The sequence below is a fragment of the Emydura macquarii genome, unplaced genomic scaffold (assembly GCF_026122565.2).
Source record: "Emydura macquarii macquarii isolate MOO-44397 ecotype Brisbane River unplaced genomic scaffold, CSIRO-AGI_Emac_v2 contig_3295, whole genome shotgun sequence".
NCBI lineage: Eukaryota > Metazoa > Chordata > Testudines > Chelidae > Emydura > Emydura macquarii.
Genome location: NW_027133432.1, coordinates 2,525,091 through 2,550,045, shown reverse-complemented (window position 1 = coordinate 2,550,045; position 24,955 = coordinate 2,525,091). Strand labels below are relative to the sequence as shown.

At 42.7% G+C, this 24,955-nt stretch overlaps 1 protein-coding gene across 3 annotated transcripts in view; it reads right to left on the bottom strand.

Annotated features, from left to right (window-relative positions):
- The window catches only part of CD109 (CD109 molecule), a 116,654-nt gene that overhangs the window by 16,712 nt on the left and 74,987 nt on the right, over nt 1-24,955 (bottom strand). For 2 of the 3 annotated variants that reach the window (XM_067532641.1, XM_067532642.1), the window contains exons 18-29: nt 24,154-24,283; nt 23,226-23,343; nt 22,239-22,352; nt 17,131-17,349; nt 16,175-16,319; nt 15,126-15,302; nt 12,135-12,216; nt 7,549-7,777; nt 6,784-6,949; nt 5,362-5,552; nt 286-441; nt 132-197 (exon numbers count right to left, since the gene is read on the bottom strand). In XM_067532641.1, the coding sequence (XP_067388742.1) occupies nt 132-197; nt 286-441; nt 5,362-5,552; nt 6,784-6,949; nt 7,549-7,777; nt 12,135-12,216; nt 15,126-15,302; nt 16,175-16,319; nt 17,131-17,349; nt 22,239-22,352; nt 23,226-23,343; nt 24,154-24,283 (1,793 nt within the window). Of the gene's footprint in view, nt 1-131; nt 198-285; nt 442-5,361; nt 5,553-6,783; nt 6,950-7,548; nt 7,778-12,134; nt 12,217-15,125; nt 15,303-16,174; nt 16,320-17,130; nt 17,350-22,238; nt 22,353-23,225; nt 23,344-24,153; nt 24,284-24,955 lie in introns of those variants that run through there. The other variant, XM_067532644.1, reaches the window with a different exon arrangement.

Sequence of the window (24,955 nt, the reverse complement as noted above, 5' to 3'; positions counted from 1 at the left end):
TTCATATAAATACAAGATTATTTCTTCTTATTGATCTAGTTTTATGAAATTTCCTATTAATTCTTTCTTCAAAAAACATGTTTAAAAAGGGATCTTCAAAAAGAATAAGTATAAAATATCTTACTGCATACCTGAAAGATGGCAAACCCAACACCATCAGCTGAAACTGTAACTGCCGTTGGTTGCAGAGGTGCAATCTGAAAGAATGACACAGTGAATTAAACATATTCAAAATATCTTCAAGTGGCAGGATTTATTAGAATTATTCCTCATTTTCTACTGTACCTCTTTGGTCTGAAGAAGAAAACGGTTTTGAGTATCAACTGAAAATGTTGCTGGAGCTTCCAAACTAGGTCCAGTCACTGTTACATCAATTCCTGTTTTTCTGGCAGCAACGAGAATTGCAAATTTACTCAAGGCTTGCAGGGCCACTATGGTGTCCTGTTGAGAGAAACAAACTTTTGTATTAAATATGAATGCCGGCAAACTAGATGAGTGCCAGCATCTATTAGACTTTTTCTATACACAAAAGTTGCATCAATTTAACTAAATTGGTTTCTAAATCAATTCAATTAAATTAAAGCGACCTCTTAACATGGACACTCTTATCTTGATTTCTGAGTGACTACATAAAGGAGTTGCATCGATTTAATAAAATAATCAGTTCCTAACTAATTCAGTTAAGTCAGTAGGTAGGCAAGGTCTTAGATAATTGGGGCTTCCTGACCCTTCATGTGCAGACTATACTGTCCATCTAGCTCACAGTTTGGTGATGACAACCATTTCTACTGGAATATTACTACTCCTTTCTCCACAGATAAAATGAGATATTAGTGACAGTCACAATGGGCCACATCCCAAAGTCCTTATTCCAGGCCAGATCATCCCCTCCCATAGTAAAACCAGGAAGGAGGAAAGTCCTGTGAGGATTACCTCACAGTTACCGCCACATCATTTCATCATAGGGGTTGGGATTTTCTCCAGCTCCAGATTCCCTTAAATATGCAGATGGGCAGGGTCATCCATGGAGAGGTCCCGTGTCTCTGCTCTAGTTGGGGGTCCCTGGTGTTTCCCTGCCATGCTCCCTCGCATCATGGGTCTACTGAAAGGCCTCACTCCCACCAGAGCAAGTGGGTCATAGTGAAAGAAATGCATCCCCAAGTACTCCTGGAACTTTCTTTTGGGGCTGTCTCTGGAATGCAGCTTGATTTTTATTTCTAGATGCCATGTGGGTCTGTGGAGTTTTGAGCCAGACTCACACTTCCATAAAGGCCTTAGCCAGTAAGGAGGACAAGTTAAGGAGGAAAAGCAATGAACCAGCCACAATCTGGCCTTCAGTTTGGCCTAGAAATAATTGGCCAGAAATAATTATAAATTATAATTATAAATATCAGGCATCAGCACTTTTCCACCACAGTTTGATCACAGGAACAAAAAAGTTGTATCAATGAGATGCTGCAGATGTAAAAAAAGAACATGTAAAAATAATTTTTGCCCATTTTTGTGGACAACTTTTCAAAGGGGATTCCCCCCAGCTTCTACAAACTTTGGCTCCCAAAATTTGTGCAATCATCTGATCTCACCAAATACAGAATGTGTTTGGACAAGAGCATTCTGTAGGCACACAAATTCTCCTTTTTTGCAGATGCAAAATATCTGTGCATGCAAAACTGCAGGTGTAAATTTAAAGGCAAGTTTTGGAAGTTTGGCCTTCTAGAGTGTAGCATGGGTCTGAACATGACAATAATTTAATTTGAGTCTTTACATTGTCAGAGAATGGATTAAACTAAAAGCATTTGCTATCCTCTTTGCAATTATTGTAACAAGTGAATAACAGATTCATGAAGTGCAATTTCTTGTTCTCATTATAATTGTGTCACAATTATCAGAATTTTAATACCTTATATTCTGAAAAATATGTTGATGAACTGTATCTTTGACCTTTTCAATATTCTGTTGTTTGATTTATTGTTTATTCTTAGCTGTTGGTAATGGAAAAACTGGGACCTGGGGTTTTGGCACAAAGAGGTTTAATTATTCAATCTTAGGTCACCTTCTAGTAATAGGAAAATTGTAATATGACAGCAAACATTTATTAACAATGCAACTCTGACTGTGCCAGTCATAAATATAATCGTATGTGCTGACTAGTCACTCAGGAACATCAGAAATCTCTCTTTCCTGATCCTAGCCATGTTCTCATATTATCTACTTCACTGATTCCTTAAAATCTGGAAAATTCAGACTGAGTGGTGAAGTTACCGAAGTCGTCAGAGGACTGAATCACGGAACACCAGCCTGAGGACTTAGATGAAATGGTATGGTAGAGAAGATGGAAATTATGGACTACAAGAAAAAAACAATGCTAGGTTGCAATTGGCAGACATTTCTCAGGAGAGGGCCAAGATTTACCCTACAAGAAGACTGTCTGGTCTCTTGAGATGATGGTCCCTTTGTATTAGGAGAGCAATCGGTAACAAAAATATGGGATAACTCTGCCCGTGCTCTACTCAAATTTCAGTTGTTTGTTCTGATTGAGACCTACTAAATGAAGGCCAAATCTTACAAGACTCTCTCAGATTGAAGTGAACAGAACTGCACATCTTATTAAGAGCTACAGGATCAGGCCCATAACTTCATCCTGAATGCAACTGCAAACACAGTGGTACTCAAACAAGCACTCATATCAACATGTATGAACTGTTATTCTGATGTCATGCAGATGGAACAACAAGGATATGAAATATTTGAGGTTCCCTATAAGCAGATGGCTAGGGAAAATAGTTGAAAAGAATATTAATCCCTTAACAGAAGTTTCAGCAATTCATCTATTAGAGATCAGCATGATCTCCCATGTGGGATGTTATACATAAATTATTCACATGAATACTGCTCTTTCATTGAATTAAGCATTATTCCTTTGTAATTGTCCACACTACTCTTTAAAACATGCGCGCACACATATTACAAATGTTTTAAAACAAACATTCTGATCATATTTTATATATTGCAGACATACAAATTAGAAAGTGGTTTATGATAGTTCAGATTTGAAAAGTATGACACAGACAACCAACAACTTAACTCCTCTAACCTTACTGTATGATAATGATGCAAACTCTCCAATATGGAAATCTCTTACAGGTCAGGGAAATGCTCTAGCTAATATAAAACAATTCACTCTTAAAATGTAACAAATATGTTTGGGGGTGACATACAAAAATAAAGTAAGAGCAAGCTATAGAAACATTCTTTTCTTTGGAGTAATGTCAAAATTAAAAGAGATTAGACTAGCCTTTATTGTTAGAAACAGTGGATAAAGGGATTAAATTCACTGGTGCTCTTTACCATGATGGTACTACAGTGACATGCTGCTAGATTTTCAAACTCCAAATCAGAAATACCATCTGGAAAATAATCAGAAAGCCATTTGCAACTGAGATATTGTTTTTATCAGACTCTTCAATTAATAATAATAGAAGTAATGCATTATGAAGAACATCCTGGAATCCCAGGGGAACTATACTGGTTTCATAAATGTATTCATCATTTAATGTGACTAATATCTCTCAGATTACTGTGAACACCTGAAAAATTGAATTGTATATAAACCTTGGAAAAAGGCAATGAGATAAGACATATTTCACTGAGCCAACATTTTACAATTAACAGCTAGCTTAAACTAATGCATTCTAAAGTACTATATGGATCCTGTTGGATGCCAGCACAAGTTGGGTGATGTGGTCTCAGTAAAATGAATGCCTGCTAGAGGTGCAGAAGATCAACCTTATTTATTGGGCATTCAGAAATTCTGACAGCAGTGGGGATGTACTACAGATACAGTTAAGAACAAATTTGGCTATATAAACTACAAGTGGCTATTCTTCATGACTATTCATTGATTCTAAAAACAGTAACCATTTTCAAAGAGTATGGCAGTTGCATTAGTCTCTTCTTCTAAGTTGCAAGTAATTAATAAAAACAATAAAGGGTCAAACCATGTCACACTGATTTATACATAAAATGAGCCATGCTGGTGCAGAAGATAGAGTCAGCTATTACCCAGCACCATCTCCCCAGCCTATTTCCACAGATAGCCTCTCCAAGGGTCCAGGATCCCAAACACAGAGAGGGGAGACCAAGATAAGGAGTGTCAGGAGCAGGGGCCAGGGTACACATTGATCATTCTGCCCACAAACTATGCGGAATCTGCAGGACAGTAAAAGCCACTTGATGGCATACTTTTCTGCAGTCTCTCCATGCTGGGAAACCCTATTTTAAGGTATGTGCTGGGGCAGCCACAGGCAGAATCACACTGCCACAGAGCTGATGGGAGGGGCGCAAGAGTCCTCAAGAGCCAGTGCAGAGACACAGGGACACTACATGGATAAACCTGTGCATCCCCTGGGTCCCCTGATAGCAGCAACATTTAAGGGCCAACCTATTCTCTCCCTAAAGTAGGGCAAATCTCACCTCTACCCCAAAAGGAAAACAGAGGAAACCCTAGAAGAGGAGCCTCCATGGGCTCCCCCACACCTCACCCCAATTCTCTTCCATGGCTTTCTCACCAAGAGTGGCCTCGCCTGATAATGACCCCTTGCATTTAAAAAGCATCTGCCATTTGAGAGACCCGAACACTTTCACTGAGTTCAGCCTCACAACAACCCTGTGAAACAGGGAAATACTACAAAGAGAGGGAAAAAAAAGAGATCTCAAAGACGTTACCAACAAAATAGGGTGCAGATATGTGAGATACAGAATGCAGCACAGTATGCAATAATTTAATAAAACAATGGATTTTGTTTCAATATTGTCATCAATAGAAAAGATATACAAATGCAGGTGAAATTTTTTTTTAGCTGAAAATATCACTTCATCCCCTTAATTTCAGTTCTTGTTCTTTTCAATATTTTCCCTTTAAAAATATTTAAATATAGTCTGTGTCTGAGGACCTAATCCAGCAAAGAATTTAAGTAAGTGTTTAATTAGAACTACTTGTTACAGAATAAGAAACAAGCAATCTATGTTAGAGAAATGTTTAAAAATAATCAAGTGAAGGCCCAGATTTTTAAAGGTATTTAGGTGTTGCCACACTCAATGTTGCAGTGCCTAACTGACTGAGGGGCCTAAGACTCATTTTCAGATGTGATTTAGGCACTTAGGAGTTTAAACCCCATTGGCTGTCTAGGGCATTTAGGCTCCTAAGTGCCTAAATCACTTTTGAAAATGAGACTTAGGTGTTGCAATGCTGAGTGCAGCAACACCTAAATACTGTTAAACATTTGGGCTGATGTGTATATTTGGAAAGTACATTTATATATAACAAAGCATCAAATAAGCTTCTAAAGATGACTGTCTGACCTGAGTAGATGAATAACCGCCAAGACGATTTCTTTGCTGGCTTAACCATTTCATAATAGGGATCCCCTCTGATAGTCTACCTTGCTGAAAGTGAGAGAGCAGAGCATAGGCTGCAAGTTCAATGTCTACGGACCGAGGCTGCCATGAGTCCGACAGTTCAGGGGCTGGAGACATCCAGAATCGAATTTCTCCTGAAAGAGAGATCATCAGTGATGTCAGATCTGAAGACATGCATAAATGCTCCATAGCTGAGGAAAAACCTGCTTATTTATGTTTACCTACAGAATTCAGCAAGGCACTTCAGAACATGGGTCAAATTAAGCACGTGTTTAAGTGCTTTGCTGATTACAGATGGACTTAGTCATGTGTTTAAATGCTTTACTGAATTGGGGCTGAAAACCTGATACAAAACCTGCCAGACTCTATGCAATGACTCCGACTGACTTGAAAGGATTTTAGATCCACTCTTTATGCATAATTATAGAAGAACCCAATTCAGAAAACACTTACTAAAAAGGCATAGTGCTTACTACCACAAAAAGAATCCCACTGTAGTGAATGGGATTCCTCACAGTAGTAAGCACTATGCTTGGTAAAGGAGAATTTGCTGGGTAAGGCCCTAAGGTAGTAATACATTGCAATATTTTCAACCCAGAGTGGCTGTACCTAACCTCCACCAAACAAAATGTATTTATGACTCCAAAGCAACAGAAAGGAATGCATTCTAAACTGGAATTTGACTAGCTTTATGTTATTGAGTTGGCTATCAACCACTAATAACCAAAAAATTATACTCCTTATATTTTGCTTTATCTCCACTTCCCTCCTAAAATACTCAGGAAGACATACACAGACATCCATGCACACATTTACATTGAAATTCAATTCTAAAGAGATGAATGTTCCTATGGGGACAGGAGTCAGAGAAAACCAGAACATTTCTATATTACTTAAGGCCAATCCCTCATTTCTCCATACTGACCCTGATTTCAATCAATCACCCACACTGCTTCCTTGCCTTGTAGCTCCTTTGAGCTTACAAGCACCTTTGGGGTTCATCAGCAGAGTAACTGACCTGGCCTGACCATGTTAAGCTAGCAAGATCTGACAGGCAAGTGATATTCATAACAAGGTGGGAAGGCAGCAGCTCACCTTTTGCAATAATATAGTTACATTGCACTCTGGTGAACATTGTAGTTAAGGCTGAAACCCCACCACCATCATTACAAACTCCTCTTCACTTGCATATAGTTCTCATCAGATGTAATGTCCTTTAGGGCTCTATTCTATTCTAAATAGTTCCCTATTCCGCGTTCAACATATATACCAACGTATGCCTGGATGCAGCCAAACAGTGATTTCTCTTTTTTAAGTTTGAAGAAAATCCATTCATACCACTGCATAAAGAGCTTCTTACAGTACCTTGCTGCTCTGATCTCTGGTTTAGTGCATCCAGGGCTCCCTTTGCTTTTATACTCTTTGCCAGTGACAATGCATATGTCACAAGTGTCAATGTATAGTTATCTGAAATTCCTTCTGCTAATTTAGTTTCCAAGAAGTTTGCAGCATTTGTTACAGCAAAGGCATTCTGGAAATAAAGATTGTATTGAAAGATGTTAATGTACCAAAAACAAAAAAAGCCGTTCACAAAAGAATAAATGGAGGCAACAGCAACATGAAATTGCAACATTACAATTTATAAGAAATACGTATTAAGGAAGAGAAATAACATTTTATTTCAATATAAAAGAAAATATAGAAAATCTTTTTCAGAGTCACAGACATGACCCTAGAGGCATTAAGTCTCAAGCCAACAAAGCAGTTACTTAATTTGAAGCATGTGAGCACTTCTGGTGAAGTCAATGGGACTGCTCATATCTTTAAAGTTAAGCACATGCTTAGCTGCTGTACAGGTCTGGGGCCTCAGCTATAATATATTTGCTTCTCCCCCCATTTTGTTAAGCTTTTGGAAAGGCCCACTGAGACTGGATGTTCCTCAGTTTTAACATAACTCTTTACTACCAGTAGACAGAAAGGATGCCATCAGGCCAAAGTGTAGCAAAGTTTAACCCAATCATGTGTTATTGTCTTTGTTATGATATTCCTCAATTTCTTATATGCTACGAAACGATTAAGAGCTTAGGAGGTATTATATTAACTACAGGTAATATCAAAGTATTCTAATACCTCATCATTCTGGTACCCTAATAGAGCTGTCATAATGTAAGCTGTGAGAGTGACTGGGCTATTACTGCCTCCTTGAAGTTCACTGTGTATCACTCTTCCAGGCTCCCAGAATTCACCAGTAGGTTTCTGATGTTGGACAATCCAATCAGCTGTTTTCTTCAGTACGTATGGATCAATATCTATGAATGGACGAGCTTGAAGGAAACATCGTAATACAAAAGCAGATAACCTTGGGGAAAAGATTAACCAAATACACAGAATTAATTATGTATTACAGCTTCTTCTGAAAAACGTGGTTTATTATTTAGATTGCAGTAGTGCCCTAAGTGTGGTAAACACTGTCTGAACCCAGAGGAAGACACATCTTGTGTGAACATTAATCGGCAAGAAACATCAAAGAATCGCTAATCAGCAAAGAAATAAAGTTATTTTTTCTGTCCATAAAACAACACTTTTTATATATCTTCAGCATTTCAAAAATAAATATGGATTATAGGCTCCAATTCTGCCAGCACATGCTTACGTTTGGTCACATGTTGCTCATAAATTAAACATGTATGTATTTGCGAGATTGGGGCCTAAATTTGTCAAGGAACTTTATATTATATGAGGTAAAACAGCAATTAATGTGATTTTAACTAGACACCCTTCCCATGTAATCAGACCACCAGAACGACCCTCTGTGGCTTAACAGTGAACATTTTGAAACTCTGCATTGACCCCTTCATACACCATATGTACATCCTAACACTGCACTACATATATACCAAGGTTCACATTCTTGACAGCACCACACAGAGAATCTTATTTTCTCCATTCTACCAATAGTAAGCCTGGTACTAAGCTCACTGAAGTCACTCAAAAGACTTGCTGATTTCAGAGAGTTTTGGATCAGGCCAGTAATTTAAACCATTTTTAGTTAGATGAGCTGCATGAAGCAGTCACTATCAAGGTGCTTTTACGGAGCCCATCATCTTAGTATCTGAGCACTTCAAGAGGAAATCAGTACCTGGAAGAGGGCTAGTACAATGCCTAAGTACCACTTCTATCCCACTTAAAACCTCAAGAGGTAACTGGGATCTAAGTGGATGTGAGAGGCTGATGTTAGCAGCTATACAAAGAGCATTTGGAAGCCAACACCTTCATCACTTAGAGCACCCAGCGTACAAGGGATGGTTAGAGTAGGCACGGTTTTGGAAGATAAGAAGGGATCAATCGCACCTGTAGAGAACCTGATGAGATATTAGCTCACCTGCTGAATAGCTGGGAGAAGAAGGCAAGCAGTATAAAAGGCTGAGCCAGGGAGCAGGAAGGGATGAAGCTTCAGTTCCACCTAACTCTATAGTGGTGGTGTACCTGGAGCACAAGGCAGAAAATAATAAATAGACACTTGATGAAGGAACTCTGGTGGACTGTGTGTGCTGTTTGGTTTGCACAGATGGGTTACCAGCCAGGGATTCCAAGAGCTGAAGGGGGAAGTAGTTTAGAAATGGGAGCTTGTCTGGGATCTGCTGGTCAATCAGAGCCAGGAGGGTTGCCTATGTGAGGATAGGCTGAACCTGGGGGAAAATGGAGGCACTAAGACGGTGGCAGTTAGAGCAACAAAAAGAGAAGCCGAGGATGCTGCGGGCATGCCAGGAGACAGAGTGACAGGCTCTGCTAGGATGGCAGGCGGGGCAACAGCGAGCATTTCAGGAGTTTGTGAAGGAACAGACCTAGGTACAGCAGCAGTTAATACAAACTGTGACAAGTCCTGCCATGAGGAATGAAAGTCAGGGGCCCAGAGGATGATCCCAATTCAGTCTTACTGACTTTTGAAAGAATTGCTACTGGTGCAGCTGAGATAAAGGATTATGGGTCTACAGTTAGTCCCTTCTCTGGCAGGAGAAGCCCAAGCCGCTTACATGACAATGAGCAAAGAGCAAGCCAAGAATTATGAGGTGTTAAAGACTGCTATGCAGGATCAGGTAGGCTTGTCAGCTGAAAAATACAGACATATTTAGTGCGGGCAGGTGGACTTACGAGGTAGAGCCCAGAGCAGTCACGCAGAAAGCCAAGGGGGCAAGATGTGGAAGTGGTCATGGATGCCATGACATTAGAGCAGTTAATGCAGAGCATCCCGGATACCACAAAGGTCTGGTTGAGGAGACACCAACCAGAGACAAGATAGGCAGCGATAAAACTGGCAGAGGAGTGTGTTGAAATGGATTTTCAAAAAAAAGCAGCTGGTCCAACACAAGTGGGAAACGGGGAGAAAAAAGGGGAGATTCCCTCAGGCAGTAAGACCTACAGGTGCAAGACAGGATGAAAAGAAGGAATGATGAAGGATGAAAAGGCCAGCCAGGATATCAGCTGCTGCCAGTGCGGGGCAAAAGGGCACATTAAGCGGGACTGCCCGTATTTGGAATGGAGGAATATTGCAGCTGGACTGGGGTGATCAGAGGCTCACAGAAGGGAGTAAAAACAATTTGTGTAATGGTTAGCTGAAAACCAGAGATGGAGGTTATTTATTTGGTGGCCAATTGCTCACTCTTGAAGATCAGGCTAGTTAAATCATCGTGGTTTCAGGAGTGGGGACGCTCTAGGCATAGAGTGCATACATGGGGAGAAAAAATTTATCTGGTGGCACTAGTCCCGTTAGAGGTATGTGGGGGGTTCTGATGGAAAAGGATCAGAGGAGGGGGATTCTTGCCCCATCCTTTGGTCCCAGACCCATTCCTTTAAAGAGAAGAGGAAGCCCAGGGGAAGGAATCTCACTGGATTGTAGGAAAAAGGGGACCCCAGGCCCACAAAGGGGGATTACCCTAAAAAGGAACCAACAAGCCAAAAAAAAAGGGGGGGGGCCCAAGTAGGAAATACCGGTGTAGCGGAGCAGCAGGGAAAGAGGATGAAGGAACAGGGGTTACCTGTACAGGAACAACCCGAAGAAAGAGTGGGAGGTGAACCCAACATACCCCAGAAAAAGGAAAGATCCCTGAGAATCTAACACCTAAGGGGGAGCAGAGACAGTGTGGTTCTGGTGGAGGAGGATCCTTGAGCACCACCTCCACCACCTCCATAAGGAAGATCGATCATGGTAAAGGAGAAAACTGATTCCCATTGGAAAAGGGGGGCCCTTGCTAAGCTCGGAGAAAGAAAGTGGGAAGTGTGTGACATGGTGCCATTAGCGGCTCTAAAGAGAGCTCTTGGAAGCCAGCACTTAGAACAACCACTGGTGTGGTTAGAGTAGGAGCAGGCTTGGAAGGTGAGAAGGAATCACTTGCACCTTGAGAGAATCTGATGAGCTAATGCGGTAATTAGCTCACCAGCTGGAGAGCTGGGAGAAGGCAAGCAATATAAAAGGCTGAACCAGGGAGCTATGTGGTGGAACCTGGAGCACAAGGCAGAAGACATTAATAAAGACACTTGGTGAAGGACTGGGTGTGCTGTTTGGTTCGCCCAGCAGGCTTACCAGCCAGGGTCACTGGAAGCTGAAGGGTGGACCTGTTCAGAGTGGGGCTCGGGGTCTAATTTCATCCTCTGAGAGACTGTTCGTCCCACGGGCAGGTCTCAGCCTCCACCACAGAAAGATTTAAAAGACATTAAGAACTTGGGTGATGAAAAACTCTTTGAACAGTTTCAAGGCTGATGAGTCGCTCACTAGCAAAACTATGATTTATTTTCTGAGCATGGACAGAACAATGCTCAGAGCGATCCCTACTTTTTGTAATAGCATGAAATTATCCTTAACCCCACAACACTTTGGGAGGGATTCTCCCTCCTGCTACAGTCCTCATACACTGCTGCAGGAGCAAACAGGGATCCTAAAAACATTTCAGCCTGCTGGGAGGTGAATCCCCCCAAGCAGAGACTCCGTGAAGGACAGCAACAGGCTGCATTGCCCCTCACAAACCCGGGAGTATGGCACGTATTGGGAATGGAAGAGGGTGGCACGCAGCACTACAGCCATTCTGAACAGCTGTGATTCCTAGAAGCTCCTCAGAGGTAGCCCAGTCAGGTTTGCTATAATTTAGAAGAGCTCCCTAGATTATGCTTGGGGCTACTTGAGCCCCTAAGCAGCTTGGAATTGAGGACGCAAAGGTGACTTAAAGATGCAGGATTGTGAGTTTCACAGCACAAAATCTCACCCTTTGGGTTGTGTCTAGTAGCCAAACGTGCAGTGTACTTCATTAGTTCCATTTTAAAAGTGTTTTAAAAGCTTTCTGTTCTAGTGAGCTCTTCTTCCAGATAGAAAAATTGCCTCCAAGCATTTCATTCAACAAATCCCATGGTGAAAATGATTCACTACTCATCCTTGGCAAAGCTAAAAACTCTGTCCTCACAATGGCCTTAGATCATCTAAATTAAAAAGACAGTAAATTCTGTGTAAGTTCAAAAGCTTCTGTCTTTCACCAACAGAAGCTGGGTGAATAAAAGATATTAATTCAGTCATCTTGTCTCTTAGATAATCTTACAAGTTGGCCTAAAGATATACAGAAAACCAGACTACAGGCTAATATATCTGGGCATTTTTACCAGTTTCACAAACATTTTAGTCCCCATGACAAAATTCTAAAATTTCTCTTTTATCTAGCAAAACTACTTACCATGTGCTCCCAGATGAGTCACTGTTTCCAAAGGCACTGAAAGAGCCATCATCCCTTTGGTAAAGCAGCTCTCTTTGGTAGCCTAAAAAGACCAAAGCAAAGACAGATATTGTATAAATTACTCGAGTGAATCAAACTGGACCTTTTTGGGGTGGGTGGGGGAGGCTTTGGGAAAGGAGCTTTCAGATGGTGGAGAAAGAAGAGACGTGAGATTGCTCCAAAATAATATATTTTATGGAGATTTTAAATCTCATGATTCAGAATATTTCCGCCAAATGTGCAGAAGTGAATATGAGTGAGAGAATACAAAAAAACTAGGTTACAGTAACATGAAGGATCTGTTTATGGAACTTGAGGTGCCAGGCTCTCACTCCATCTTTAACCCTCCTGTCATAAAGGGAGGTCAGATTGGTACACAACTGTACATTTTCACATAATTCAACAGCTGCAATACCTAAGCATAAGAGTGAATTCAAGACACAGTAGCAGCTGCAGCTTAGAGTTTCCTTGCTTTAGTCAATCTGAGTTACACCACAGTGAGGATGTGCCATCTTCTGAATAATAGGATAAAGGGAAAGCAGAAAGGAAAATACTTACCAGCTAGAAAGGCAGAAGATGCAGCAAGAAGCAGTCAGCTGCCAATAGCTACTTTAGGGTTGCAGCTGCTCGTCTCTGCCAAATTTAAAGGACCAGAGCCGTCAAAAAAGCATGCTGGAAAATATTCCTCTGCAAGGGTGACCCTACAATGAGGTGGTTCAGCAGTGACCAGCCAACCATTAAGAGAAGTGTTTGTAAGGAAGGCTTGGGTTAAAAGATATCCCCACCTTTTTGCAGGATAGTCTTTTTGCTGATAATATATATCTTTAATAAAAACTCAGGTATAGTCTGGTAGCAATTGCTTGCTTAGTTTAGTGTCCCATCACAACCAGTAATAGCAGTGCAACATCCTTTTCTTCATATTTTTAATTGTAGTGCAAAATCTATTTACATAGATTTTTAAAAATGAAAAGAGTTAATCTGTTTTGCTTCTTCCACTGATTCTTTAATGTCTCTGAAACCCTTTGTCTAGGTTTTGCATGCTAGGAACACTATGCAAAACCCCATACTGGCTGTCTGTATAGCCCTATCAACAATAATATCTATTGCATAGTAAAAATAATAAAAATATGTTGAATTAATGGAACAATGTTATAGTCGCTGCTGCAAATATTTTCCAGGATTTTCCAAATAATACAATTTCCTGGCACAGTTCTTTCAGTGGAACTATGACAATGTATATCGTGTACAGAGGTCTGAATATATACATTAGTTTCAGTGGGACGTGTCCATCAGCTTGAAAACATGCTTGGTGAGCTAGCCAAGTATGATATGGTTAGTGAACTGTAATATTTATAGCACAACTTTAATAACAAGAAAAGAAAATTACCCTTATGGAATATTGCAGTGTTCTCCGGTGGTGTTCTACAGTCTTACAGATTATTTAAGTATTACTGCTGTGTTTTTGATCACAGCCTGCCCACTGACTCACTGTATTACCTTCAGGAAATCATTTAACCTCTATCAACCCATCTGTAAAATGAGTATAACAGTGCCTCCTTTTCTCTTAATCCCTTCTCTGGACACTCTTATTTCACTGTGAGAGTGCCTTTTTCTGGTTTTGCTTTTTGGAGAACTTCTGAAAATTGTTTATAAACTTGAGAATAGCTGTCTCTCTTTCTCCTCTCCCCCATCTTATTTTGCAACCAAACTGTGTAGTAGGACTGGTTGAAAATTTTTAAGTCTAACTTTTGTTTGACAGAAAATTGGGTTTTTAAGAAAACAAAATTTATGGTGAAAAGAGTACTTTCCACTGAAATTTTTCAGCTTTTCATTAAAAAAAAAAACAAAAAAACTTGTTAACTTGACAGCCAGAGATTTCGGACAAAAACAAAAAAAATTACATTTGGAAATGCCACCACAATACCTTATGGGAGCCGAAGTACCTCATGCCCTCATTAACCTCTATAGGCCAGGTTCTCCAACCAGACTACATCTCCCATGATGCACCACAGTGGCTAAGCAAAAGGGGATACTATGGTGCATCAGGGAAGATGGGGTTTAGTTGGGGTTGATCCTGCTTTGAGCAGGAGGTTGGACTAGATGACCTCCTAAGGTCCCTTCCAACCCTAATATTCTATGATTCTATGACCACAGGAGTTGCAGCCTGACCCGGAGAGCAGAATGGGGGCATGAGGCACCAAGAGTACAACTTTCACTTCAGCAGCATTTCCAAATCAAAATTATTGGTTTTCAGCTAACATTTTTCAGTTTTCAATTTTTCCAAAATAACAAAAAAAGGTACATGAAAAATTTTGCTGAAAACAAAAAACTGTCTTCATCTAAATTTTCTGTAGGAAAGAAAACTTATGACAAACTGCTGTGTAGCTCTGGGGAGATAAAAGTCTAATCATCAGGCCAAAAAGAATTCATGGAAACTACACTGTTGTGAATATTTCTATTTCTCCCCCTAATGGGAGATCAGTCTAGGAAGCTAGGTCAAATTTAGACCCGGTATCCACTGTAGTCAAAGGAGTTCCATCAGGGATGAATTTGGTCCATTGTGTTTGCTAACTAACTTGCAAACCTTTATGATCCAAGGAGCAGTCAGAAATACTCAGACTTGTGCTGTTTTATTGGCAAGAGATAACCAGTTCAAAGAATGATGATATGGATCACCTTTTACAGGGCAATTTTACTCTGGAAAGTTACTACATAAAAATGGCATCTTCATACTCAGCAGATCTTACTTTACGGACGGATGTAAAATTGTCTTACTTTTTAGTATTGTCAGTCCTGGAGAACCCCAATATCTACAGACAAGTGGGTTTCTCGTTTAGTACACATCATCAAAAGAATAGTAAATCAAGTTCCAAATGCAGAGCCACAAATAAAGTATTTTCTGCCAGTATGATTTTTTTTTAAATCTAGGATCTTTCCTGAAAATATACAGACCTTCTCTCATAAATGATGTAGCCTTCAGTTTAATATCTTCCTTCAATTGCCTTGTGTTAGTCAGGTATTCCAAAACATAAATATTAGGAGCAAAATTTATCATATTCTGTTCACCACAACCATAAGGCATCTTAATCAGTGATTCCAACCCATTAATGGAAGGCCCAAGAATATCACCTGAAAGATAGAATTAAAGTTCAGTGCATATAAGTGTATGCATACCACATATAGGGTGATGTTACCTACATTGTGGAAGCATGCAACATGTTGCGTTTGTCCTGTCCCATCCCATCTGCACACTGTCCACTCACCCAGGTCCCCAGGGATTTATTCTAACATTTCAAACTGCTCAGCAGTTACCGTTTTCAAAAACAAAGTAGAACCTCCCACCCAGAGCAATGTTTCATTAACTGTACACATTTGGAATTTCTGCCTCAGACTTATAGTGGCCTAGAGCTTCCTTATTAAAGGCTGAATCTCTAAAAGATTCTACTCACAACCGAGACCCCTACATGAAGAAATCCTAAATACCATAATATCCAAGTAAGATTCTTTTCAAACTCCTCTGCCTTAAATGGCCTCCTTAGAAACCTTCCCATTCTTAGCCAATGGACAACAGGAGAGGACTTTGGGAGTTAATCAGGGCAGTATCCATCCCAACACTCTAATATTACAATGAAGCCAGTATGAGTATAAACACAGTGTCATGAAAACCACAAATCAGCAACCACATGGGGCCAAATCTTGTTCACTTTACTCACACTAACATCCCCACTGATTTCAGTGAGATTAACCATGTGAAGCAGGAGAGCAGACCTGGGCCCAAGGAAGAACTCTGCTAGTTCTGCAGGAGAAGTGGGTAGACTGGCTTCTCAAAAGCAGTTGTAATGACACAGTGTCACTCCATACCAGAAATCTTGGGTGCTATCTGAGTTTAATGTAAATCCAACCCAAACCCAACAGACAGTTTCATATTTACAATCTGCAAAAGAGTAAGACAGTTTGCCAGAAAATAAATGAAGGTGGAAACAGGATAAAATAATCCTTACCAATAACAGTAACTTGCACTCTTTCACTGCCACTTACTACATCAGGAGGGAAGGTGAAATCCAAAGTTTCTGAAACAATTTGTGAATTATTCCCAGTCAAATCTAAAAGCCGTGACTGTGAATAGGACTGTTCCAGTCCCTCAGCCTATCAAAATAAACAAAAAGGGGTCACTTTTATCTCCAACATTTTATTTGCTGTCTTTAGATTTTTCTTTGTGATAGTACAAAAAGTATTTGTGGGACTGTGAGATCTAAGCTGTTGTTAGCAAATGTTTTCTGCTACTTGCTAATGCTGCAAGAAGTAGAGTATTGGCTCATCTGAGCTGATGCATAAGTATGTGTTTCTTAAACACAGCAGGCACTTCTACCCATAGTAAGGACTTATCAAGATGAAGTGTTAATAACAAATAACAATGTATGAGACCCGATACAAAGTCCATTCAAATCAGAGACAGTCTTTCCATTGACTTCAAGGGGCTTTGGATCAAAAGCATGGAGCAAAGCATTCCAAGACAAAGGTGTGTTCTTTCATGCAACACTATAATGCTCAAAGAATGAAATTCTGCTCTCAGGGGGAAATTCCCCCGTGCAGAGGTCAAAGGGGTGGGAGGGAGGAATGACAGTCCAGTGTCTAGGGTGATGGATTATAAAATAGCTGTAGAATCCATGGATCCAGTCCTGAAAACCCTGCTTTCAGTGGGATCAGTCACATGACCAAGGGTTTGTAAAATTTATCTGTATTTCTGTTTACATTTCTTAAAAGGGAAACTAAAGCACAGGAAGAGAGGAATTCTTTAAAAGAAAAACTTCCTGATAATATTCACCCAGTCTGAAAGTTTACAGGGCACAAAACAATTAAATAAATATCCCATTGATCTGCCTTTTTGCAACATCCTCCTTTTTAAGGGGATACCATCTCTGAATGCTTGAGATGACCTAAGCCTTCGAATATTTACCTTCACTAAAACTTTCTGGAGGATGGCATCAGAAGCAGTGGATGACATTGCTGTCACTTTAATAGGAATCTCTCCCAGCTGTTTTGGTTTGATTGGGAAATTAACCATCTTCGCATCTTCACCTGATACCAACACAAACTGTTGGTTTCCTGTAGCATTTATTTCATTGGATGTGATAAGAATTTCAAAAGTGTCACTAAGGTCAAGAGTCACCATAACCTATAAAATAAAAATTGCAATTAATATTTTTAAATAGAAAAAGGGTGTCAATCTTAGGGACTCCCTTTTATAAGCAGTCATTGTCTCTGTGTTTAAAAATATGTCTTAGTTTTATCATTTACTCATTGAAAAAAAAGTACTGGTTTCAAGGAGATGTGATCACTATAGTATGTGTAAGCCTTTTAGCGTCTTGGCAATAACCAAGAATCAGAGAACATGAACAAGAGGCAAAGAAGAAAAAGAGAGAATTGGGAGTCAGTGGGAGTTGAAAATGCTCAGCACTTCAGAGGAACTGCCATTCACTAAATGGAAGGGCTCAAGAATACAATATATGACACACCAGATCCAACCATCAAACCGAATATCCTACTTCTAGCCAATCCTATTCAAAGGAAGCCAAAAAAAACCAGAGTCCATTTGACTAATTTGTGCAATGATTTACATGCAGGAAAAACAGGGTTACTTACCAGTAACTGTTGTTCTTCGAGATGTGTTGCTCATATCTATTCCAATATAAGTGAGTGTGCGCCCCGTGCACTGGTTCCCAGAACATTTTTCCCCTTAGCAAGCCCCATAGGGTTGGCTTAGGCGCCCCCTGAAGTACTGCGCTCATGCCGCGGTACATAGGGCACCGCCGACCCCACGGGCCCTCAGTCCCTTCTTTCTGCCAACTCCGACAGCGGGGACGGAGGGTGGGTGTGGAATGGATATGAGCAACACATCTCAAAGAACAACAGTTACTGGTAAGTAACCCTGTTTTCTACTTCGAGTGATTGCTCATATCCATTCCAATATAGGTGATTAAATAGCCATGCCTTGGAGGTGGGTAAGAGTCAACAGCGAGCTGCTCTCATCAGTACGGCCCTGCCGAAGCCCGCATCCTCTCTCACCTGCTGCACGATGGCATAGTGGGACGTGAAGGTGTGGACTGACGACCAGGCAGCTGCTTTGCAGATGTCCTGCAGGGGTACCTGTTCCAGGAAGGTCGCCGACGAGGCCTGGGCTCTGGTTGAGTGCGCTGAAACAGCTCCTGGAAGCAGCACCTTCGCCTGATCGTAGCAGGTTGTGATGCAGGCGGTGATCTAGGCAGATATGCGCTGGGTGGAGACAGGTGAGCCCTTCATTCAATCCGCCACCACCATGAACAGCTGCGTCGACTTCTGGAACGGCCGCGTTCACTCGATGTAGTAGGCGAGGGCTCGTCTCATGTCCAGCGAGTGCCATCTCCGCTCCTCCTCCGACCCGTGCAGTTTTGGGAAGAACACGGGAAGGAAGATATCCTGGTTATAATGAAACTGGGACACCACCTTAGGCAGGAAGGTTGGGTGAGGTCTCAATTACACCTTGTCCTTATAAAAGACAGTGTATGGGGGCTCCGAGGTCAAAGCCCTTATCTCAGAGACCCTTCTAGCCGATGTGATGGCCACCAGGAAGGATACTTTCCACGAGAGGACAAGCAGCGGGCATGTAGCCATGGGCTCGAAGGGGGGTCCTGTCAGCATGGTGAGGACCAGGTTCAGGTCCTAGGGAGGCACCGGATCCCGGACCTGCGGGTATAGCCTCTCCACCCCTTTAAGGAACCTGACAGACATGGGGTGTGAGAATAATGACCTCCATTCCATCGGCTGGTGGAAGGCGGAGATGGCCGCCAAGTGCTCCTTTAGGGAGGCCAGTGCTAGACCCTGGAGCTTCAAATGGAGCAGGTACTCCAAGATCTCCTGTATGGGCGCACAGCTCGGTGGGATACCCCAGGACTCCACCCAACAGGTAAACCACTTCCACTTGGCCCGGTACACCATCTGAGTGGAAGGTTTTCTGCTGCCCAACAGAACCTGTTGGACCTGCGCCGAGCAGGCTCTTTCTCCCTCCGTCAGTCACAGAGTCTCCATGCTGTCAGGTGGAGGGAGTCCAGGTCCGGGTGCAGCAGGTGACCCCAGTCCTGGGAGAGCAGGTTGTAACGCCTCAGGAGCGGCAGCGGCAGGGCAATGGACAGATCCAGCAGCACGCTGAACTAGTGTTGTCTCGGCCAGGCTGGGGCGATCAGTATGATGTCCGCTTTGTCTCTCTTGATCTTCAAGAGGATTTTGGGCAGTAGCGGAATGGGGGGAAATGCATACATGAGGGTCCCCGTCCAGTCTATAAGGAACGCATCGGAAATGGAGCCCGGCTCCTGACCTGGGAGCGAGCAGAACCTCGGGCACTTCCTGTTCCAGTATGACGCAAACAGGTCCAGTTGGGGAACACCCCACTTGCGGAAGATAAAACTTATCACCTCCGGGTGTAGTGACCAGTCGTGTCGGGGTAGAAATGACCTGCTGAGGTGGTCCGCCTCGTCGTTCCTGACCCCCAGGAGGTGAGAGGCAGATATGTGGAAGTCGTGCCTCACCACAAAGTCCCAAAGTCGGATGGCCTCCTGGCAAAGGGCCGAGGAGTGCGCCCCCCCTTGCCTGTTCATGTAGAACATGGCCGCTGTGTTGTCCGTGAGGACCTGCACCATCCTGCCCCTCAGGAATCTGAGGAACACCTTGCAGACCAGGCAGACTGAGCCCTGAGCTCCCAAACGTTGATGTGGAGACACCTCTCCTGTGCAGACCAGAGCTCCTGGTGCTGCGGTTGCTGCTGATGTGGGCCCCGCAGCTCACATCCGAGGCGTCCGTGATAAGAGTCACTGACGGTGCCAAGTCCCTGAAGGGAACACCCCTCAGAACCTCCCCTGGCTCCCTCCACCAATCCAGGGAGGTCAGTACCTGAGTGGGAACCGTGACCACTCTGTTCAATGAGCGCCTGGCTGGTGCATACACAGAGCCACCCTGGAGAGGAGGCCTGAGCTTGAGGCGAGCCAGCCTCACCACATACGTACAGGCCGCCATGTGTCCCAACAGCTGAAGGCAGTGCCTGGCTGTCGTCGTGGGGGACCTCAGGAGATCGCTGATTATGGCAGCCATGGCCTCGAAGCGAGGTCTGAGTGGCGTCCAGGGTGGCCCCGATGAAATCTATGCTGCACCGGGGTGAGGGTGAACTTTTGCTCTTTTATGAGCAGCCCCAGTTTGGTACACATCGCGCAGGTAAGTGCCAGGCTGTTCCTCACATGGGCCCTGGACCTGCCCCGGATCAGCCAATCATCCAGATAGGGGAAGATCTGGACCCCTCTGCGGCGCAGGTGGGCCACTACCACCGCCACGCATTTTGTGAAAACCCTGGGTGCGGATGAGAGGCCGAGAACTGGTAGTGGGAGTCAGCTACCATGAACCTGAGGAACCGTCTGTGACCGGGCAGAATGGTAATATGGAAATAAACGTGTCTTAGGTCAAGGGCAGTGTACCAGTCCCCTGGATCTAGAGCCAGAATAATGGCGGCTAGGGAAACCATGCGGAACCTGAGGCATCTGATGAACTTGTTCAGACGGCAGAGATCTAATATGGGCCTCAAGCCCCCCTTTGCCTTGGGAATGAGGAAATAACATGAGTAAAACCTTTTCCCGTTTCCCGTGGAGGAACCTCTTCCACTGCTCCAAGGCGGAGGAGGGAATCCACCTCCTGTGTACCGGGATCTGTGCCAGGTTGTGTGCCGGGGATCTGGACCGGTGCCAAGCTGGACTCAGTGCTGGGGTGCTAGAGATGGAACTATGACCCCCTCGCGAGGTGGAACTGTATCGGCGTCGCCTTGTGCTTGAACCTCTAGACCGCCCTCGGTGCCGTGGTGTCGAGGACCTCGACGATTTGGTGTTGGAGCTGGGAGGGGAGCCCACACTCTCTACCCTCCGTGATCATCTGGGGGGAGACTTCGACTCCTGTCTCTGCCACCCAGCGGGGTCACCCAGCATGGGTTTACCCCGAGACACCGGCCCCTGCGCCCTCGGCTGAGGGGGGGACGGAGGCGTGGACATGCCCATGAGGGCGCGTGCTGCTGCAAACGCCTCCAGCATCGATGGCCCTTGCATGTGCGCTCCCCCACCCCCAGGAGTCAGGAGAGGCTCCCTGCGAGGAGATGCAGGTGACAGAGTAATCTCCACGCCACGTGGCTTGTGCATCTTCTGACTCCCCCAAGGCCGGGTGGCCGGTGTGGGGGAGTCCTGGCACGTTGTGTCCTGCCGCTTCTTCCTTTTCGGCACCGGGTGGGTCGACATCGGTGCGGTGGAGCGCTCCACACCGAGGAGACGCTCGGTGCCGCGGGGGAACGCGCCGGTTCAGAGTCTGGACGAAGCGCAGACTCCATAAATATGGCCTTTAAACGCGCATCCCTCTCCTTTTGGGTGTGTGGCTTGAAGGCCTTACAGATTTTACATCTGTCTTTTCTATGCTGCTCTCCAAGGCAGCGGAAGCAGCGGTTGTGAGGGTCATTCACGGGGAAAGCCTTGCTGCAAGCTGCGCAGGCTTTGAAGCCGGTTGAGCCAGGCATGGCCCAACCTTAAGCCCCTGAGGCCTATCTACCTTATCTATCTAACTAAACACTTAATGCTAACAACTATGCTACTTAACAACTAATTAACAGTCACTTATCTAAACAGAATGCTATACGAAGGGGATGCTACTTGCTAGTTAGCAAGAGGCAGACGTTCCAGGATCCATCACAGGCGGAAAGAAGGAACTGAGGGCCTGCGGGGTCGGCGATGCCCTATGTACCACGGCATGAGTGCGGTACTCCAGGGGGTGCCTAAGCCGACCCTACAGGGCTTGCTAAGGGGAAAAAAGTTCTGGGAACCAGTGCACGGGGCGCGCACGCAACTATATTGGAATGGATATGAGCAATCACTCGAAGTAGAGCCAGATTTTCCTGACTCCTGTAGCAAATATAATATATTAAGGAGGGCCTCTAGAATAGGTAACAAACATAAGAGTACAAAATGGTAGGGAAGAAACATTAACAAAAAAGAGTTTAACTATTTTTACCTCAGTTGCTTCTTTCAAATAATTGAAGATGTTTACTTCCAAAATAAACTGCTCTCCTCTGGTAACCGAGTAAGGAAGGTTCAAGGAAATGAAAAAGGGTTGAAAAGCTTCTAACTGGAAAACAAAATCATTATATAAGAGTGAACATCTGTGATCACATATTAACTACTAAACTGGCTGCAGGCAGTTCCGATTCAGACCTCTTCTAATTAGACTTTCCCATTAGCAAACCTTGACAGGTTTACTTGTACTGGACAAGTTTACTTGTACTGGACAATTAGCATTAGGTAATATATTTTGATTTTCGGTTTTAACCGATAAACATCAATAATACACTCCCAATAAAAAAATGAAAACTGTGTTTATTTATCCTTTAACCACTAAACACACACCAGAAATGGTTGTATCTAACGGCTTTTCTATACAGAGCAGTAATGTCGACTACAGGAGCATGATTTCTAAAGCACACTCATGTGTTGCACATTCATTGGTCCATGTATATCCAGCTGATGTACACTAAAGGTTCCCTAGCGAGCTTTAACATAGTGCAGTTTGAAACAGTGGGACCCTACAGTGCACTAGGGAACATTATAAAGAGATTACTCATTACAAAGAGAGACCCCCAAAAACCCTCAATTTTTAAACATCTACATATAACTCAAAAATTGCTAAAAATAAGCCCCAGCAGACGGATGCGCTTAAATTCCAACAAAGGCACCCAAAGGCGCAGAATGACTTCATATCATTCTGCAGGATTATAGCTATTTATGCATACAGGAGAAGAGAGAGGCTATGGCACTATAGCTTTTAAAGAACACCCCACTGATTTCAAGGTACAGCTCTGCTTAAAATATGATTGCATCTAATAAGTCTTGTTCTCCTTATTAAAATGATCAGGTTGCTACTGTTCTTGTTACAATAAAACTGAAAATAATAAACTGGGTTTTTACCACTAACAAAAACTGGAACTGTATTGTAATATGTTACCTCAACAGGAGCAGTTGTAATTCCAAGTCCAAGGTTTTCAGATATTACAAAAGCACTGGCTACCCAAGAAGTGATGGTATCAGGTACAGTAACTTCCATTGTTGTGTCTCTGCTGGATCTAACAATAGAAAAACACATCTAAATTTCAAAAGTACTAATTTAGTGCTCAGTTAATAAAATGCTTGAGAGAGCTCATAAATGCAGTCTGAATTCTTTACAGGAAAGGCTATTGTCTACCTTTTCTTCTTCTCCCATCTGTCTGTTAAAAATTTTTTGTTAGGTCCCAAAGTAATAATTAAATAATTAATTATATAGTGAATTATAAATTACTCACTTTAAAACAATACATTACTCACTTTAAAACAATAAATCCCTGTATATTCTATAGAAATATCCTCCAGATGTCAGCTGTTTTCCTAAAGCTCCTGATACTAATTCTTAGTTAATGAGTATCATGTATTGAAGCACAACACTGTGCTGATTGTGCCACCAATTTAGCAATTTTGGATGGTCTTGTGGTTAAGGCACCAGACTATGGCTCAGTAAAGCAGGATTTAATTTCTGGGTCTAATCACAGATTTCTAGTGTTACTTGAGGAAAATCATCTAATCTCCCTGTGCCTCAGTTACCCATCTGTACAAGGGACATAATAATACTTCCTTTTCCCCACCCTTTCTTTATTTTGTTTATTTAGATTGTAAGATCTTCAGGCAGGGATTGTCTCTTAAAATGTATTCATACAATGCCTAGCACAGTGGATCTCAAATCTCAGCTACGGCCTCTAGGTGGTACTGTAATATAAATAGTAACATGCTTTAAAACATAATTCCCCATTGAGATCAATGCAGAATACTATTACAAAATAATTAAAATGTCAAAAATCCAGAACAAGTAAGTGTAAAAATCACTGTTTTCCTCTGAGCATTACCTAGTATTGGTGTCAATCCAAAGCCAAGTCTCTGGGAAATTTTTTCTTACATGTGGACTACTGAAAACAGGAAATCCTGCAGAACCTAGATGCACATCGAAATCTGCATTGTAGGGTATCATTTCATCATCTACAAAATTAAAATGATTGCCAAATATCAGAAAACTCTACATAACAAAACAAAATCAAATTAGCGCCGTCTTTGGTGTATGATTATTTATAAACTCACAAGAAGTTTGGTAACAGTACTACATGGTGTTTGTGAATTGAATTTAGTATTATTGCACTTTTATTTTCACTTAAAAACACAAAAGCATTGCACACAAAATATGAGTTTGGCAGAGTTCCATGTCTACACAGGATTTTGGAGCAAGCAGGAGCAAGCCTCGCAGCCAGGTGGACAGACTTGGGCTAGCAGGTTTCGTGCTAGCACTCTAAACATAGCTGTATAGACGGTGCTTTGAAGTTGCAGAGCTCAGGCTCTGAAGTCTAGGGATGGAGGTGGGCTTCAGAGCTCAAGCTCCAGCCCAAGCCACCACTTTAAAGCGATGTCTACACAGCCATTTTTAGAGCACTAGTGTGGGCCCCACTAGCCCAACTCTGTCAGCCCAGGCTGGGGGGCTCGCTCCCACTTGCTTCCAAATACTGTGTAGACATACCTTAGATGGCCTCTTTAGGAGTATACATATACTCCATAGAGTATGAATAAGCCTATGCCAAGGGTGGTGAGTCATTGTTGTTTAAATCAATGGGAGTTGCAGACACAAAGCACTTCTCGAGTCCAGACCCTTTATAGCCACTT